This window comes from Cololabis saira, chromosome 9 (assembly GCF_033807715.1).
Source record: "Cololabis saira isolate AMF1-May2022 chromosome 9, fColSai1.1, whole genome shotgun sequence".
NCBI classification, from domain to species: domain Eukaryota; kingdom Metazoa; phylum Chordata; class Actinopteri; order Beloniformes; family Belonidae; genus Cololabis; species Cololabis saira.
Genome location: NC_084595.1, coordinates 34241608 through 34260136, shown reverse-complemented (window position 1 = coordinate 34260136; position 18529 = coordinate 34241608). Strand labels below are relative to the sequence as shown.

Here is an 18529-nt window from a genome sequence, read left to right as displayed (position 1 = left end):
TTTTGTCTTAATTTAGTCACCTTTTAGGTTTAACTGTTATAGTTTTACAGTATGAATAGTTGTGAACACATTAACGTTTAGTAAACAATGGAAATCTGTATTTTAAAGTGTATATGTAGGAGTGATGATACAATCGGAAAGTCCCCCAATTTTTTTTTTAAAACCCTACCGGGAAACATCATGACGTCAAGGAAAGACGGGAAAACAACTTTGTAAACGATAAGAATCAAACCACATTTGCACTAAGCTGTGGTGTAGAGGTAATATATATAAAAAAAAAAAAAACAGATTTTCAGAACTTATTCCAAAAAGTGTTTTAGATAATTTTCCTAATCTGTTCCTATAATGTTGTTTCTTTGAATCTATATCATATATGTTATATTACTACAATAAGATGTAAAACAAATGATTATTTTAATTATCAAGGCTTAAACATCAAAAGTCACTGGTTGACTAAACCTCCTGTCCATAAACCTTTTTTTACAAACCCCACTTGTACGACTGGATGGAAATATGTCAGGCGTCACTTTGAAAGTCGCGGCTGCGATGAATTGTTGGACTAAATTATGACCTTTCCGTGCTTCATTCTCACAGTTCATTCTGCAGCTGATTTGAATTTCCATCCATCCATCCATCCATTTTCTACCGCTTATCCGTTACCGGGTCACAGGGGCAGTAGTCTTAGCAGAGATGCCCAGACTTCCTTCACCCCAGACACTTCCTCCAGCTCTTCCGAGGGGAGTCCGAGGCGTTCCCAGGCCAGCTGAGAGACATAGTCTCTCCAGCGTGTCCTGGGTCTTCCCCGGGGTCTCCTCCCGGAGGGACATGCCTGGAACACCTCCCTAGGGAGGCGTCCAGGAGGATCCGATACAGATGCCCAAGCCACCTCAGCTGACTCCTCTCAATGTGAAGGCGCAGCGGCTCGACCCCGAGCTCCTCCCGGGTGACTGAGCTTCTCACCCGATCTCTAAGGGAGCGTACATTTCACTTTCTTCTCCAGTTGCAACTTTACACTTTTTTTCCTGCTATAGTTGAACGGGACAAAATTCCATTTTTGAAAACTAAAATATCCCTTCAAGTAGTAATTCAGGAACAGTTGATTTTATTTGAAATAATGTGAACTTGAAGGTCCTGCCACAAAAACATAATATTTTATAGACTTGTTCCAGATGACAAATCTGGAAGACAACCTTTACAAAAATCTTGCATTTAATAATTGTGGATTAATGGCACTAACAAAGGTAAGTGAAAAAAGTTAAATTTAGCCTGAATCCTCCATGTAAAGATAGTAATCATTTCCTGAGGATTACCAATGCTTAATGTTTAATGACTGAATCTTTGAAAGAGCGACCTTTGAAACATGAAATTAGATTCATATGAGCAGGCCCCGTCTTGTTCTCGTTTCTGATTCCTGTATTTTCTGAATGTTCTTTAATTGACTGCTATCTGTGCAACAAATTACCTTTTGGGGGTCATAAAGATCAACTCTGCTCTCATTCCTACTTATGTTCTTTTGAGGAATGCAGTGAAGACACTGAAATAGGTTTTCTGACGTTGGTTGGATACATCCATACATACATGAACTCCTGCTTATCCAAGTTTGGGTAGCGGGGGAAGCAGTCTAAGCATGCCAAGACGTTCCTCTCTCCTACATGGGATCCCACTTGCGTGGGTCACCACCTGCAGAAGGGCCCATACAGTTTTGGGCAGTGGCCAGAAGTGTGGGTCTTTGGCATGCTGCCCCTAGACTGCTGAATCTGGTTCATTTGATCGGATGCCAAACATATATTCTAATCACTGATCTTAATTAAATAATTTGATCTTGATGGCCTTCTGTCTTAAAGCTCAGAGACAGCTGTGCATTAATACACGAAAGAAACAAAAAAAAATACTGCCAAACTTAAGTGATTTATGTCTACCACTAGGCCAATAATTACCTTACTCTGAATTAGTGCTTCAATTACTAGCTGGCAGACCAGAAAAACATAGATAAATGCATTAGGTGCTTTTTTTTCTAATAGCGCTACCACAGTGGGTTATAACACACAAAGTGAAACACTGATTCAAGCCCTCCTGTGCTTCAACTTGACAACCTCGCAACTCTGAGTCACCGAGTGTAGCCGGCCCATAGCTTCAGAGGTGTGAAGCAGGGCAAGTCTTCAATTTGGTGCGAACCAGATTGCAACAGTGTCTCGCTCCTCCATCTCTTTATCCATTATTCATCCCTCCATCTATCGTTACTGGCTGTAGGCCATTTTTCCCCCCAACGGGACACTTCCATACATAATGTAGCAGGGGCCCTATCACAGCCCCATAATTGACATCCCCAGTTTCAGCTCAGCCCATTGCTGGGACATGAGTAAAAAAAGCCCCAAGAGACAGAGGGACAAGAAAAAAGATGATGAGAACAGAATGTGTACACTGTATGAGTATATCAGAGAATAAGAGTGTGGGAGATAAATTGAATGACAGAGAAAGATTGGAAAAGAATAAATGCTTCTGGAAAGTGGATAAAATATTCTCTAATGGATATTTATGTAGAAAAAAAATAAGTCAGGAGAGAAGCAGAGGATAGCATATTGTCGCCTGTCATGCTATGTGGTAACGTTGCATTCTCCTAAGGCCCACTGTAATAACTGCTCAACTGTGGATCCAGTGTAACACTATTGTGCTTGTAACTTCACACCCATACAGAAGCACACAAACACCTTTAAGACACACTGATACATAAATAAATTGACAGATAAAAAGGAAACTACTGCACAACTTTTCAATTATATTCTATAACACAGATGCAGGGGGACTGGCCTTCCCTAGTTTACGGGAATAAGCTTCGTCTCCGTCCCCTCCCTCCCAGCCAGAATCCCTGAGTTATTTTAAACACAGGAGCTAGTTTGACCAAACTCCTACCACCCTTCTTTCTTTTTTAACAAGTCTGACTTCAAATGTCTGGCATTCCTGGCTGGCTGCAGATCAGCTCTCTGCTCCCAGACGGGGCCCCACAGGACCAGGCCAAATGCCACACCATGTAGGGTCTGATCACATGAACGAGGGCCAGGCCGCGGCCCCCAGAGAGCCGCCCCACCCACGTTCACTTCATCACATCAGAGCCTGAAAAAAAAAGAAAAGAAAAGCCATCAAAGGTCGTAAGGAGCAAGGAAGTGACTCTGTTCCTCAAGGCCGGAGAAACAGATGCATTGTAGTGCATTACAAGGTTAAACCATCATGTGCTAAACCCAGCACACACTTTAATACCAAGCTCTGAGGAGGCAGATGGTGTCATGTGGGCTTTGATAACTTGATAAAGTCATGAACACCTCTGTACACAAACAGAGATAAACGTATGCACAAAGACAATAACTGTGTAAGGATGAGGATATAACAGAACGAGCATAAATCTGCAGGCAGACACGCACATTCAGATACACCCACATACTTTGAGCAAAATTGTACTTTCAATGTGAATCAGCTGCGAACTGAGTGCAGATGTATGAGCCATCCTTTCTTAAGAGTAAAACAATCCAAGGTGCACTCTGTTCCTTGTTTAGTACAGAGCCAAAGGGAAAAGAAAGATGTCATGCAAAAGGAATGTTCTGGTGAGAGTGATTGTGTATGTGAAGGATGCTAAAATGCATAATAAAGCACAACTGACAGTTAGGTGGCTATAATCGCTCTCGTTTTGTGAGTGAGAGTCTCCCAATATTTTACAGTGCACAGACCAAAATAAAAAATGAATTGAGAGTAAAATGAGAAGCTATAATATGTTAATGCTATAATTAGAGCAAATGCACAGTATGCACAGTATGAATAAGTCTGGCGACAGTAAGCTCCTGTCAATCAGCCAAAGGGAGATGTTGACGTGACATTTATTTCTCATAACCCACATTCCTGTATCGGTGTTGCCATTTGCATGCAAACTTCATCACTCATCACACTATACTCATAGCTCTCTTTTGACTTCCACCGCAGCCGCAATGAAAAGAACAGGACAAATCTATTTCACAGGATTATAATTTGAGACGTTTTCTTGCCTGTAGGGTAATAAGTATACTCTTTATTTTCCTTTTATGTGAGAGAATGAGACAGTGAGGATATGGAAAGTGAGACTATTCAGTGCTGTGAGGCTTTACAAGAAGTGTTTGACAGAATGGAAAGATGGATGAAGGTGAGATCGAAGTGAAATTAGCCAGTGAGTGGAGCCGTGTCCTCACGAGAGCTTTCAGACTGCTACCTTACCAAGCTGCCTGCCTGTTCAGACAAAATCCCATAACTGATGGATATAGTGTTGGTTGAAGGTGTTTAATATAATACTTTTCAACAGCTTACCAACACATCATTGAAATACATAGTCAATGGTTACAAAAAAAAAGAAAAACACAAAAGGGTACCATCAGCAGATTTTCACATGTTATGTTAAGATAGGGAACACTTAAAACAAATAATGTGCCTGTTAACCCCTTGATGCCTGATGTTGTATATTAGACACATGTCTCCTAGACACATGCATTATCTTTCTGAGACATGTGCAATACTCCCAGAATCAAAACAATAATAAAATAAATCTTGAAAAATAGATACAATAATTAGAAAAATAAATAAAATGGTCTAAGTATTCCTAGTGGTACAAAAGATATTAATAACAAAACTTTTAAAAACAGAATTGGGAATGTTTTTAAATTTCAATACATGTTAACACTTTCAATCCAAAAAATATATGTAATTTTCATAATTGGATTAATTAGAAAACTTTTAAAAACAGAATTGGGATGGTTTTTATTTTCAATATATATTTACACTTTGAATTCCAAAAGTTACAAGTTTCATATGTATTTTTTTCATATATGAGGCATTAAGGGGTTAAGTTCAAAACTTAAACTAGAATTGTCAACAAATTCTACTAAAATACCAAAAGGACTGATTTTCTCAATCGTTTCACCGCCAAATCCATCCTACTGTAGGGCTAAATTTATACATAAAAAGGTCTCGACATCTCCTTTTAATACTAGGAACTTTTCATGGAATACAAAATGTATGGAAACAACTGCAGGTCGGCTAATTACTGGTATTTCTGTGTTTTTAACAGTTGTTGTGGCCCAGAGGAATGAATTTGATCAATTTTTATCCGTAGCATTTTCTTTATTGTTGATTTGGGTATTTTTATTAGATTTGATTACAAACAATATCAATCAACGGGTCTATTTTCATACATAAGGCGCACCGGGATATAAGATGCATGATAAAACATATATGAACCGAAACAAAACAGTCAGGTCAGTCGAACTTTATTCAAATGGTTCACGATACCTCAGAATACACTGCAAAAACAGCCATGCTAGAAATAAGCCTAATATTCCTAAATCTAGTCAAATTTGTCTTATTATGAGCCAAAATATCTTAGCCAATGGAGTAAGAAAGATTTGATTGACTAGAACTCTTAAAAGTAGCAACATTGCCTCAAAACAGTCTTCTTTTTTTCTTGAAACAAGGCTAAGAAATTAGTTTTTGCAATATATCATTGAGTTGTAACAAATACAGAAAAATACACTCACATTTTAAATAATTTGTTTTCCACGTATCAAAAGTGGCGGAGGTAAGTGTATTACGTCCTGTTCTCTGAGTGATTTATCATTGCCAGTGATGGTGGACACCTGAAGTTAGTGTGAGGTTGGAACTAATGTTGGCTTGACATTTAATTATAGTAAGTATCATTGATTAGATGTTGGATGATGGTTGCTCTCCAGTACTACATAATTAGTTATCTGACATTGCAACCCGTATTCAACCAAGGACCGACTTTAATGTCTCAGCTGGGAATGGTCGGACAATCGATGAAGCGGAGCGGCTTCGTCACTTACCAAAGTCGCACTAAAACATTTTGACAGATTTTTGAGGGCAGTGTACCACATAAAATTGGTTTGAGGTCAGTAAGCACAAGAAAATTCATACATAAGGCGCATCTGATTAAAGGGCGCACTGCCGATTTTTGAGAAAATTTAAGAATTTTAAGTGCGCCTTATACTGCGGAAAATACAGTATTAGATTTGGAGAATTAGCCACGACAAGGTCAGCTATGGTGGAATACTGTAAAAACAGCGTCCGTACACTCCCTAAAGCGCATTGTGTTGTCAGCAAGGTAACAAACTATGTTAGATTTTTTTCATTTTACAAAACATTTCTGCCATTTCAGATTTCGTGTTATGGCTTTTGTTTTCTTTTGGGACCATTCTGTCACTTTTGTCCAGTTTCATCAACAAATAATTAAGATGTAACCCAAAGCTAAAAATCAAACCAACACTGAAGCATTAACGGACAGCATTTTATAGCAATTGTTTCAAATATCTAATTTTGGTTGGTTCAGCACAGGTGACCCTCAGACATTAAAGTGTCTGGCTTTCCTCAGACAAATAAAATTTCCCCCGGTCTTAAGCTTCTTCCATCACTCGCATGCCCCAGGATGTACGCAAAGATCAGCAGCAGTGTCCCTTACTCCACACAATGGGCCCATCCATCACTCCAGAGAACGTATCCTGTGTTAGTAAAATGGCTGTGCACTGACAGGCCTGTCGTACCAGAGCCTCTAATCCAGAGTTGTAGCACAGTGTGCCTGTTACTGTTAAATATGCCAGCTGCTGCCAGCAGGTTCTCATCTGGGAGAAGTTCAAAACAACACATCAATCACTCACCAGCATCTGATCACAGCATAGATAGTAATGGCAGCGAGCGAAGCTGCACATAAGTTGCAACAATAGCTCTTAAATGCGCAGTTCAGAAAATATTGCTCAGGTGTTATGTGGAAATATGAAGGACATTCACAAAAAAAAATGCATAACCCTCTCTTCTTAAGCAACAGAAGACTAAAAAGAAGATTCCTTCAGTTGTACTATAGTCGAGCAAGTAAACCTATACTGTAGATAAAGAGGGAAACCTGAGAGGTCCAAGTTAAGTAGAAAGGAATGTCCCCGCTATCACAAAACACTTGCCTGACAGAATCCTGCTATTTTCATTAAGGTTAGAGAGGAGAGTCTGACCAAAAATGTAAAAAAAAAAGACAAAAAGACAAAAAAAGACAAGGAAGCATCAAGAGATGGATAGCTGTGGCTTTTTCTTGTGAAGTTTGGAGCTCTCTTGTGTGGTTTCAGCAAGAAATTAGATGAAGAAAAAAAAAAAGAAAGAAATTTCAACCAAATATTTAAACTACTTGCAATAATTTGAAAAGCATACACAAGACATTCCCAACCCTTGTATCCAGAAGCAGGCAAGCATGTGTTGTCTTTTCACCTCCCTGGGATCTTTTGTGTGGCTGTAGTCAAAAGGGAGATCCACTCAAGGTGGGAAGAAAGAAACACCTCAGCCTTGACCATTTGATTAACAGCTGTCCTCTCTGCCAAAAATCCGACCCCCCACATGCTGCCCTCCTTAACCTGAACTCCCCAACTGCCTCCTGAAAGAGCAGGTCTGTGTCACACACTTCTAAGGTTACCCTGCAGATCAAACTGGAGAGGAGAGAAGAAAAGCAAGAAATCCACTGAGAGAGCACAAGGAAGGGGGAAAGTCAGGCAGTGGGAAGACTATAAGAAATAGACTGAGGAGGAAGAGTAGAAAAAGGAGGAGGACAGCACAGCTAAACAAAGATTCAGGAGCTATGATTCATCACTTCTAATGGTGGAAAAAAAAAAAAAAGATATAGATGCTGGAAACTGGGGCAGGTTCAGATTAACATCCAAACTTTTTAATTTGTATTTTGTGGTATGCTGTTTTTCTTACTTTGTTCAAAATGAAAGATCTCTTTAAATCGTCATCTTTAGCTTTTCAAACCTGGTAAATTTGCTTGTTTTATCCTTTTATACCAAAAAGTGGATTTATTTTCTCAGCTCCAAAGAATAATTTATTTACAATATTTTGGAGGATTTTATTAAATCAAATCAATCCTGCTCATATTTTGAACTATTTAATAATTATTCCATATTGGTCATTTGATGGTAATGGCTTCACAGAAAGTTCTTTCTTTGTGTTCTCCAGTTACGTCCCACAGTCCAGTGCCATGCTTGACGGGTTGACTAATAACTCAAAGTAAGAAGATGGTTGTTGCACGTTTGCTGTGTGGCCTGAACGGCATATGGGCACATTTTTTAACTAATTTCTCTCTTTTTTTTAATTATTGTTTTGTTTGTTTGGGGGTTTTGGGGAGACGGACTTTTTAATACCCATTTCATCGTCATTGGAGCCCTTCCCAGCTGTCCCCAGGAGACAGGCAGGGGAATCACCCTGGTCACTCATCCATCACAGGGCTACAGCGAGACAAACAAGGCAAAGGCTCACACGGTCAATTTACAATGACCAATCAACCTAACATTTATGTTTTATTCTGTGAAACGAAATCAAAGGTCCCCGGGAACAAAACTCATACAAGCACAGAAATAACATGCAAACGATACACAGAAATGGCACAATACCCTCCTCCCACCACATCCGTCCATCCATCCACCCGTCCTTCCATCCATCCGTACTCATTCTTATTTAAGATCACAGGGGTTTGAGGTACTCTTTGAAGTACTCCGAGATGACAAACGATAGAGTCCAATTTAATTCAATAAAGAAAAATTCCTCATATTAGTGTTCATAAAATGCCAATTGATAAAAAAAGGTATACTGGCCAAGGAAACCAGTGCATTGAACTGAATCTACATCCATCCATCATTATGATGATTATGACATTGTTGTTGCTGCTTTTGTCTTCATCATCATCATCATCATCATCATCATCATCATCATCATCATCATCATCGTCATCATGTAGTGCAACTAAGTCAATGTTTGATTGACCTGGAAACACGGGGAATCTCATATGTCTGTTGTCAGGATAGTGTGTGACTGGTTAGAAAGGCAGGTGTTTGAAGTCAAGTGTAAAATGAACATGCTGTGTTACACACAACCCTATGTTATGACTTGAGAAACGGTTAGCGGAGTAAAGCAATTAACATGCCATTTTTACTAGGTTCAAACGTCCAAAACCACTGCTCTGGTCTTATAAAAAAAAAAAAAGAGAGAAAAACAGCTCAGGTGGCACAGTAAAAGAGCTCCAGGGCAACAGGGGATTATCCAGTGGTGCACTAACTCCCCCAGGACCCCAGCTCCCTACTTCCTCCCAACAGGGACTCATGGCCAATGTGACTTCCTGTTAGCTCATAAACAAACACCGCAATCAACTGAAGTCAGGCCGAAAATCCTCCAGCACCACTTAAAAAGGTCAAGAGGTACACGCCAGCCATCCTTTTTAGCTTTGCCTGTGACAGATATACGACCGGCTCGTTTAGCAGTACTGCAAGTTGAACTGGAAGTCTAACGACTTTTTTTTTTTAGAAAGCCACTTCATATGAAATAAGATTTGTGTAAAATAAATAGAATAGTATGAGAAATGTTTTATTAGGAAAATTGTGCTTACATGTAGCTGCAAAAGAATAATAGCCTTGCAATGAGCCTTTGCCTATGAGGTTTTTTTTTTGTTATTCAGTCTGAGAAACACAGACAACCAAGGAAGCTGCTAATAACAGAGAATTAAGAATTGCCATAGGTTTGCATATGTACTGTATGTGTGTGGGTTTATCTCAGTCTGCCATCAAGTGGTGACCCTCCCTTCCCCTGTTATAAAAATTCAAACAACAAGAAAGAACCAAACACTGATCTGGATTTGGCTCAGTTAATGGCCAATCATGTATGATCTGTGTAGCTTTCCTCTGACATCATGCACTGCAATAAATACACATCCTTACACCTCTGCTTGAACAATACACACATTCATACAAACACAAGCACAGGAATCTGTCCATCTGCAGCAAAGCAAAACAAAACCCACATCACCCACATGACTTAAAGGCCGCCTTCAACAATGCAGAAACCACAGATTTCTCAGGGATGTTGGACGTGTCCTCTTTTGAGCACACCACGAGCAAAATGATCTCAGATTAGTTCTGCATGTCCAGCCCACACTTTGGGAAAAGCAGACCTCAGTTTCAAAGAGTGAGGGGAAATACCGCGCCCTTCCTGTCACTCCCGGTCAGACCGAAATGACGTGGTTATGATGCGATGAGGAGATAAAGCATTTATATTATATAAAAAAAGGGGGGTGGGGGGGATGTTACGCGCTAAAGCAGAGAAAAGTAAAGGCGGAAGTGCACAAATCTGTAGAACAATGCAGCTACTTACAAATTGTCCAGAAATCAGTGGGCAGTCTGAATGTGACATCTCAGAGACAATTCATTGCATTTAGAACCCCAGCTGACATTATTTCATGTATTTAGATCATTCAGAACAATGGGCTTTTAGGCAGAACAGATTAAATGAAAAGGGATTCCCCAGCTGTATTTACTGACAGTAACTCAGACATCACTTCATCTTTGTCAAATCTCCTCAATCAATGTTTAACAACATTGTGTTTTTCCTCCTCTTTCACACTGGCGCCAAAATGTCTTAAAATCCTTACTTTTAACATGGAGAGAAGCGACACATCTGTTTTCTAACTTATATGATCTGTCAGAAACAGGAGGATAGCAAAAAGTGTCGGGACAGACTAAAAGCTCCCATGATATGACTTGCTGATGAAATCTGAAGCCAAAACAGAAGATTACACCAAAACTAATCAGACTTTTTATTTCACAGTTTCATTAAAAAAGAAACGGCATCAATCCCATAAACATGTATAGGCTTAGATTCCTGTGTGTGCCTGTGTGAATCCGAACTATTTGTGGGTGCACAGCATACGCGGTACAACCCTTGAACACAGACATGCCCTTACTTGACTTCTTAATCTTTAGTTTCCTGCCCTCCCTCTCATATCTCAATATAAAAACTTCACGCTGCCATGATTCCTCCCCCTTGTTTTGCCTCTGTTTCCCCTCTATGTATCACAGTCCAACAGCTTTATGCCTTCTTGCCACAGTTCCCTGGCCCCGAGCCCCTCCACTCCTGCTGTTTCCACTAGGGCACAAAAAAAAAAAACGGCACTTGGCTTGATCCCAACAACTGGGGCCCACATACCTCCCGATCTCTAGATTAAATAGCACCAGTGTCTGAAGTCTTTCCAGGGCCTAATGGCTTTTGTTGCTGGGAATAATCCACACATCCTCTCCCACATCCTGGGGGTTCGTTGGCCTGTTGTGAACCCCGCCTTTGCCCTCTTAATTTCTCTCTCATCTCCGTCTTAATCTACTCCTCAATTCTGGTTGAACTCCCAGGCCTTCCTATGGCACTAGAAGAAGCCTGTGGTTAACGAAGTGGCAATCAGGACCGAACCACCAGCGTCGAAGGGAGGATGCAGTTGAGCTGAAATTGGGCTGAGAACCATACCGAGTTTTATAGGGAGTCAGTGCAGGTGCTGTCTCAAGCATAATGAAGGTCCTAAATCTCTTCTTTGTCATCTGGAGCTAACATGGAACCTATAAGCAGCTAGAGAAAGAAGGAGAGATGCCTGGGAGCTAGCCTCATAAGGAAAAGAAAACATCCGTCAGACAGTAACCGCAGCAGAGCGGCCTCCGTGTCAGCACTTGATGTCCTTTCAAAATAAATACAGCAGAGAAGCACATTTTCACAAGACTGGGAAAAGATTTTACATAGATCAAAGAAAACTGTATTTTTTTTTTTTTTTTAGAACAAGGTCCAGACTGCAAGCCTCTTGTGTCGCCCTCTGTCGTTCAAAACATTTCTGATAAAAGCCATTCTTGGACATGACGCCAGAGATTCATACGGGATTCATACTCGGTTATGAGCTCATTTCCTGTCTGCGACACTTATCTCTGGAGAGGTCAGTAAGTGGAGGGAGGGAGGCATACAGCGAGAGAAAGTGACTACAGTTGCAGATTGCAGATATTGGGATGCTTAACGGTCACCCTCATCGGCTTGCTTTATTAGTAACATTTTAAAAAGGTCAGACATTGACTGCCTTTATTTTGTTTCAATTTCCATTTTAACTGAATTGATCATGCTAGCAGCTGGTTGTGGTTACAGCTACAAGGACGCCATAAATCACCTGAAATGACTACATTACGAGAAAATAAAGGTTTCTAGAGAAACTGTCACTACGTGATTGACCACACATAGAAATGTAAGGGACACAAAAAAAACAAAAGAAAGAAAGCTGGAAGATTGAGGGGTATTATGATAGCAAAGAGAAAAGAAAATGATAAAAAGAAGAAACAATGAGAGATGCTGAAGGCCAAAATAGCAAGTGAGAAGAGCAGGACACTGCTGAGTTTCAGGGTGAAAGATGACAAAATGTGGGCGTCATTAGCAATAAAGAGAAATCCATAGTTCCATAGTTTTAAGTGTAAACAAGAGACCAAACAGCTTAGGAGACATGGTCAGTTTTTTAGAGGATTTAGTAGAAGATGTCTTCATCTCCTGACATTTTGGTTTTAATGTAGTAAAACCCAGCAGCAGTAGGATTCTCAAATTCACAATTGAAGCTATGTGCCTCTATATCTGCCATGGACATAAAAGCAGGTCACAAAGGTCAGTGCTGCAAAAAGACGTACAATGACGAGCAAGTGAGCAAAGTTCAGAGGGAGTTATAGGCGGAATCTTTAATTCAGAAAGAATTCCAATGAGATGGATTTCCACTGAGCAGACTGAGACGGACTGTGGGGGTTTTTAAATATAAAGTATGCCATTAATCATGCATCTCTGGGGATTTTAGGTAAAAAACCTAAGCCGAAGGAGTTGGATAAAGTTTTTTCAGGTTTTTTTTTGTTCTAAAAAGAAAGTCCTTGGTTGTACTCTGTCATCATCTAAAACTAAGTATTTTAAGAGTGAATCAAATGATCTACAAATTGTGAAAGGCCTCACTTATAAGTAACAGAATCCTAGCTAAATGGCATCTTCCCACAACCTTTCACAGAGCATTTCTGTATTTCAGATCACAAATCTCACCCAACCAAAATAACTGTTCAGGTTCAGTCAACATGCTCTCTTCAGTGTGGCTTTAAGATGTAGCAGGAGGCCATTTTTAAGCAAACAAAACTCTATAAACCCTCTGTATGAACGTTAAATGTTAATAATAATATATATTTTTTTTTTAAAACACACACAAAAACAAGAAAAGAAAAGAAATCAGAAACGCTAAGCAGTCATAAGCCTGGTATTGTCTGCATTTACTACACAACCAAAGTTTAAAAAGAAAAAAAGCCTCTCAGGGAAGTTCTGGAGAACTTCCGGGGATGGCATCCCCCTAGATCAAAACTGTGAGCAACGTAAAAAACAAAAACTTGTGTGTGAGCAATAACAACAAAAGGAAGCATAAAAGATAACAGATTATGAACAATTATCTTAAATCTATGCCGGCCGGGAGACTAGGATGTGTGAAACTGAGACAAACAGTTGTCGTCTCAACAAGAAATTAAATCTACTTTCACCCTTGTGTAAAGAGCAAAATGGAGGAGCTTAAACTTCCTCTCAACTGTGATAAAGAATATCAGATCTGGCACACATGAAAGATCTTGGAGTGCTGATGAAGACATTTGAGCGACAACTGAGAATTGAGTGCGTTTCCCCAAAACATGGCTGCATTTCCTGGAGTCCATGCCTCTCCAGCCAGCTCTCAGACTAAATGAACAGACATGCAGAGTCTGCAGACAGAGCAACAAGGCCAAAAGGAGGAGGGAGTTAACAACAGGTAATCGTGTAAATGTCAGTGTGAGAGAGCATCTCTGCAACCTAGATATTGACCTGCTGACTGAATGTTTTGTTGCATTATACAATCACAACACCCAAATGTTAGCAGTCTCTGGATATTTCAAAGATGCCTTTGTTCCCGACAGTATTTGACTCATCTTATTTGTTTTATTTATTTTAATTCATTATATTAATGTTAATGACTTGAGTTTACATTTATCATTCAACTCCAAGCTTATCTCGTTATAAAGTCTAAACTTATTTTCCATTTGCTGAGTATGTAGAATTGTTTTTATGCTAACGCAACTGTGTGATCTCATTGTTTTTAGACTGTTCAAGTTTTAAATAGCAAAAAAATTTTCTTACATAAAGACATTTTTAGCATAATTGTCTCTCTTTTCCCACCCCTCAGCAAAAAATCTAATGATTTTCATGTGTAAGCTTTGCAGGATGGTGTTGACATGCATTTTTCCCAATGTGGTCTGATGCTTTTGCTCTCCACACGACTGTTAAAAGCAGTCAAATGGAGATCAGACGCTTTCCATCACCGAGAACCTCGCCTCGTGCCCTCAGAAATGTGCAAACTGATACATTTCTTAAAATGTATGCTATATTCCCTCTCGGTCTTGTCTTTCCAACCATTTCCCACGTTCTTATCAAAGAAAGATCCGTCCTTACCTAGCCATGCCCAGGCTGGAGAAACCGGCTGGAACAATAAGAACATCCAGACGGGAAAAGGGGTGCACACCCAGAACAGTGTGAGCTGCAGCCAAACAGCAAGGCAGCAGTTTGAGGACTGACATCTGCAAAAACAGGAAAAAAAAAAAAAAGTTTTTCAAAACAATAAAGTATTCAATTCCAGAGCTTTAATTGGAGGTTAGCTGACTGGACCTGGGTGTATAATATTTCCAGTAGTTTATTGGGTACAGGTACATTTTGCTATTATCGCTTCAGGGCTGAAAGGACAAGTAAAAACCTAAAATGTGTTAAAAAAAAAACATTCCAGCGTGCACAGCTGCAGCATGGAGCAGCCTCTATGTAAATATTCTCGTTCTTATATCATTCTGCCGAGACATATAAGTTGTAAACCTCTGGCGTAGTGACACAAACATTAAGCAACATTAAGTGCCTCTTCTAATCTTATAAAGTCTAATTAGATGAAGTGGCTCATTGCCAGTGCCCCACCTGGGCCTTCTTTTGCAGGCAGACGGGGCTAAATACACGGTGTGGAATCACCCGTTGGGACCAAGCCGACCACTCAGTAAACCGGCAAGGGTAGTCGCCATGGGAACAAGAACTGCCGTCATCTACCATGCTTGAATAATCTGTTACAGAGCGCGCTTCATCCTCAAGGGAAGAATGACAGAATGCAGAGTCGGAGCTGGTGGTCTGGTCTTTGCTGCAGTAGAAACAGGAAAATAAAAAGTTTAACCAAAGGTTAATAATTGTGATTGAATTTATTTCCTTATGGAGAGGATTTGCAGGTCTTGAGATGATCAACCACATATGGAACCATGTGAAGTGTTTCTTTTTATCAAGGACAAAAATTACTGCATTGGAAATATGGAATATATACACAGTACATACATCACAAAGGAAAACCAGACATACTCCATAAATATCATGGTTGGGGCATTCAATTTCATTCATTCTATTCCAAAATCCAGCTCCATCTCATCGGCAGAACTGTTCCGAACGTGTCAGCCAAGTTTCCTTCCAGCGATTCAGTGAAAATAAAGACCTTCCTTGTGCAGTAGTAGGAGATTCAAGGGCCTATGGCTGGGCTGCTGCCGGAGGAAAACCACGAGGGGAGGAGAGGGATTACTGGAAACTGCTGGCAAACCTGCCAACCTGCTGGCCAGTGGAAAGGGAGACCCCAGCCCAACCCTGCCCTGCCTACAGTGAACTGGTCCTCTCTATTTCTCCAACCTTCGCTTTATTCCCTGTACTCCCATTAAAATTTATGTTGGCTTTACTTTTTCTCTCCAAAAATAATTTCAGCTGGCCAGTGGATCCAATGCACTCTAGTGAAAGTTTTAACGTATTTGTCATAAAGGACTATTTGCGCACTGAACCTCATTCATCACCCTAACTTGAACTGCACTATTTCAGCATGGTGAAAGGAAAGTTTCTCCACGCAATTCATGATTTGAGGGGCCAAATCTCAGTTAAGTTTGGAAAAGGAGGCCCTACCAGAAGAAAGGGGCACAGGAAAACTAATAAAATACCTGCCAGTCTGGAGTGGTGAGTCCTTTACTACTTTACTTGAGGAGTTTCCAAGTCTAGACACAGGCTCAGCCTCAGCCCATTCCTCACAGTTGGTCCTGGGTTTGGCCATCTCTCCACATTCTTTCCTGTCCCCAACCTCTTTTTCCAATGTGGGAAGAGTTTTTGCTGGGACTTGGTGCCAATGGCCCACTGCCAAAGTGAAGGTGGATGCAGGCATGGGCATTGTGACATAGTAATTCCAGATTAGGAAATCTGCTGAAAATATTAAGAAGAAGAGAGGATGAAAATGTCAGAAGCAGGACCTTTGGGAACACCCTGCGTGATAAGTGGAAAACTGTGGTGTTTCGTTCATCGCTCATAAAGTCATAAAAAACTATTTTCAAACTGAAACATATTTATCACCTTTAATTGAACTGCACTCTGTCAGTATGCACAAATTCAACATTTTAGACGGCACAAAGGTTTAAACAGAGGTTTCAAAAAAAGGAGTTAAACTGGCTGTATGTATCAAAGAACAATGCAAATATGAACAATGCATGACCTTTACTGTTGCATTCATTTAATGCACACTTAGGACAACTGTTGGGGCATTGCAATTCAACTCACAACTCTGAATGTCTGACAGGTAAGACAGAGAACAATGTCCTCAGAATGCTATTTTTGTGTCTGATATGCGGGCAGAGCATTCAGACGTCTGAAACAAAAAACTCCCTTGTGAAAAACCAGTGTCAATATAATTCAGGTGTTAACAAGACGAAATATAGAGCTTTTTCCGCTTATGTTTACCTATATTAATTTGACAAAATAAAGAAACATTTTGAACAAGTAATCAATTAACATAATGTCACATGTTGCAATTAAAGGTATCCAAATAAAGGTTGTCTTTTACTTCTGAAGACAAAGAATCACATATCCAATTTGCAATTTTGGGCCATCAACTTGACTTCTACTTTGTCGGTGCTTTATAGGAGCTTACATGTGTCCCCATCTTCAGTTGGAACAGTCTGCTCATCCCCACTCATCAAAACCACGCACTCACTGGGGGCCCGTACTGTTGCCTGCCATGTTGACATGGCAACCGGCGGCTCCTGGCACGGGAAAAGGGCTCGATTGTTGATGGGAGAACCAGCAGTGTAAACACAAATCCTGTAAGAGCAAACAACAGAAAACGATAGTAACCTTCACGACTGTGCTTAAAAGATGGGACACACACACACACACACACACACACACACACACACAAAGCATCCTCCCACACAGACTACAGTAAAACTGGTGCTTGTGGTGGTGGGTGGTGGGGGGGGGGGGGGGGGGGGGGGGGGGGGGGTTAGTTAATGGTCTTCATCTTATACTGGAAGATGGGAGGTCTGATCCCCAGCCCAGAAAACTGGGTATCCCTGGAAAAGACAGTGAACCCCATATTGCCTCTAACATGCTCATTGGAGTGTGATTGTGGAGGGACAATAGCTATTAACTATATATAGATAATACATGTGTACTCGTACACTGCTTCAATTATATAAACATATGAAAAATAGGCACACAATGAGTGTGGATGTGAATGGATAATTGAAAAATTAACTGTAAAGGGCTCGGTAAAACCAATATAAAAAAATTAATAGGATCTATTGAAGTGTGGACCCTTTTTTTAAACGAATGAATCAGAACAATTATTTTCTACTATGGCCTCATAGTATCATAATGTGATTTGAGAAGCCATAGAACAAGTCGTTGTGCTCATTTCCAGTTTTTAAATCTACAAGACAAAGTTTTGCCATTTTCCATCCTGCATCCTGATACAAACCTGTTGTCCTGGTCTTTGGTCCACATCACAGAGCCTCCAGTAGGTCTCGTCTTGTAGCAGATCCTGATAACACGAGGAAATTCCTGAGGTGAAGTGACTCCCTTCTTCCTTACCTGCAAACTCCAGAGATCTCTATGAAAATGTAGTAGGTTGTCATTTTGAGCAGCACCAGGGGCACGGCTGCACTGGGAATATAACTGGTGCTTCAGCCTCCACTGAGCTGAGGGCACTGAGAAAAGCTTCTGAATGAAGGTGGTTTGTGGGTTCACTGAAACTACTTCTGCCCTTTCAGATGCGACCTCGGGTAAGGGGCCCAACATAGAGGTGATGTCCACCTCTTCCACCTTTGACACATCAAGGTCACAGCAGTCTAGCACTAAGGTGAAATCATCCTCATTAGTGGTTTGCCACAGGTCTGAAGACTGAAAGCTCCCAGTGTCAACCACACTCTGGGATCCACATGCAGCCTCTGTATCCCCCTCTTTTGCACCAGTCTCCTTGTCTTCATTCTTCTCATGTCTAGAGCAACACTGACTCCTTCCTGTTCCAGCACCATCATCAGTTCCAGGTCCAACGTCATCCTCTGGCGTAGTTGTAACTCCGGTGAGAGGCTCAAGGAACAAAACAATACTGCCATTGATGACCGTATTGTCAAAATGAACGGTCAGGTCCAGGACATAATGTCTTATGAGTATGTGGTTAGTATTGGCTCTCAGGGGAAGGTCATCTGTGTCAGGGTTTAGGTCTAATTTGGGCTCCATGTGACACAGATACAAATGAAAGTTGAGCAGAGGAGTGGCTAAACTAGAAAGTAAGAAAACAAATTACAGATTA

The 18529-nt window shown here is 40.5% G+C and overlaps 1 protein-coding gene across 1 annotated transcript in view; it reads right to left on the bottom strand.

The window, feature by feature from the left end:
• aopep (aminopeptidase O (putative)) overlaps window positions 1-18529 on the bottom strand; it is a 93109-nt gene that overhangs the window by 59489 nt on the left and 15091 nt on the right. Inside the window, exons 2-6 of the mRNA XM_061729350.1 lie at window positions 17696-18499; window positions 16868-17037; window positions 15891-16146; window positions 14848-15061; window positions 14341-14465 (exon numbers count right to left, since the gene is read on the bottom strand). Of these exons, the coding sequence (XP_061585334.1) occupies window positions 14341-14465; window positions 14848-15061; window positions 15891-16146; window positions 16868-17037; window positions 17696-18456 (1526 nt within the window). The 5' untranslated portion in view covers window positions 18457-18499. The remainder of the gene's footprint in view (window positions 1-14340; window positions 14466-14847; window positions 15062-15890; window positions 16147-16867; window positions 17038-17695; window positions 18500-18529) is intronic.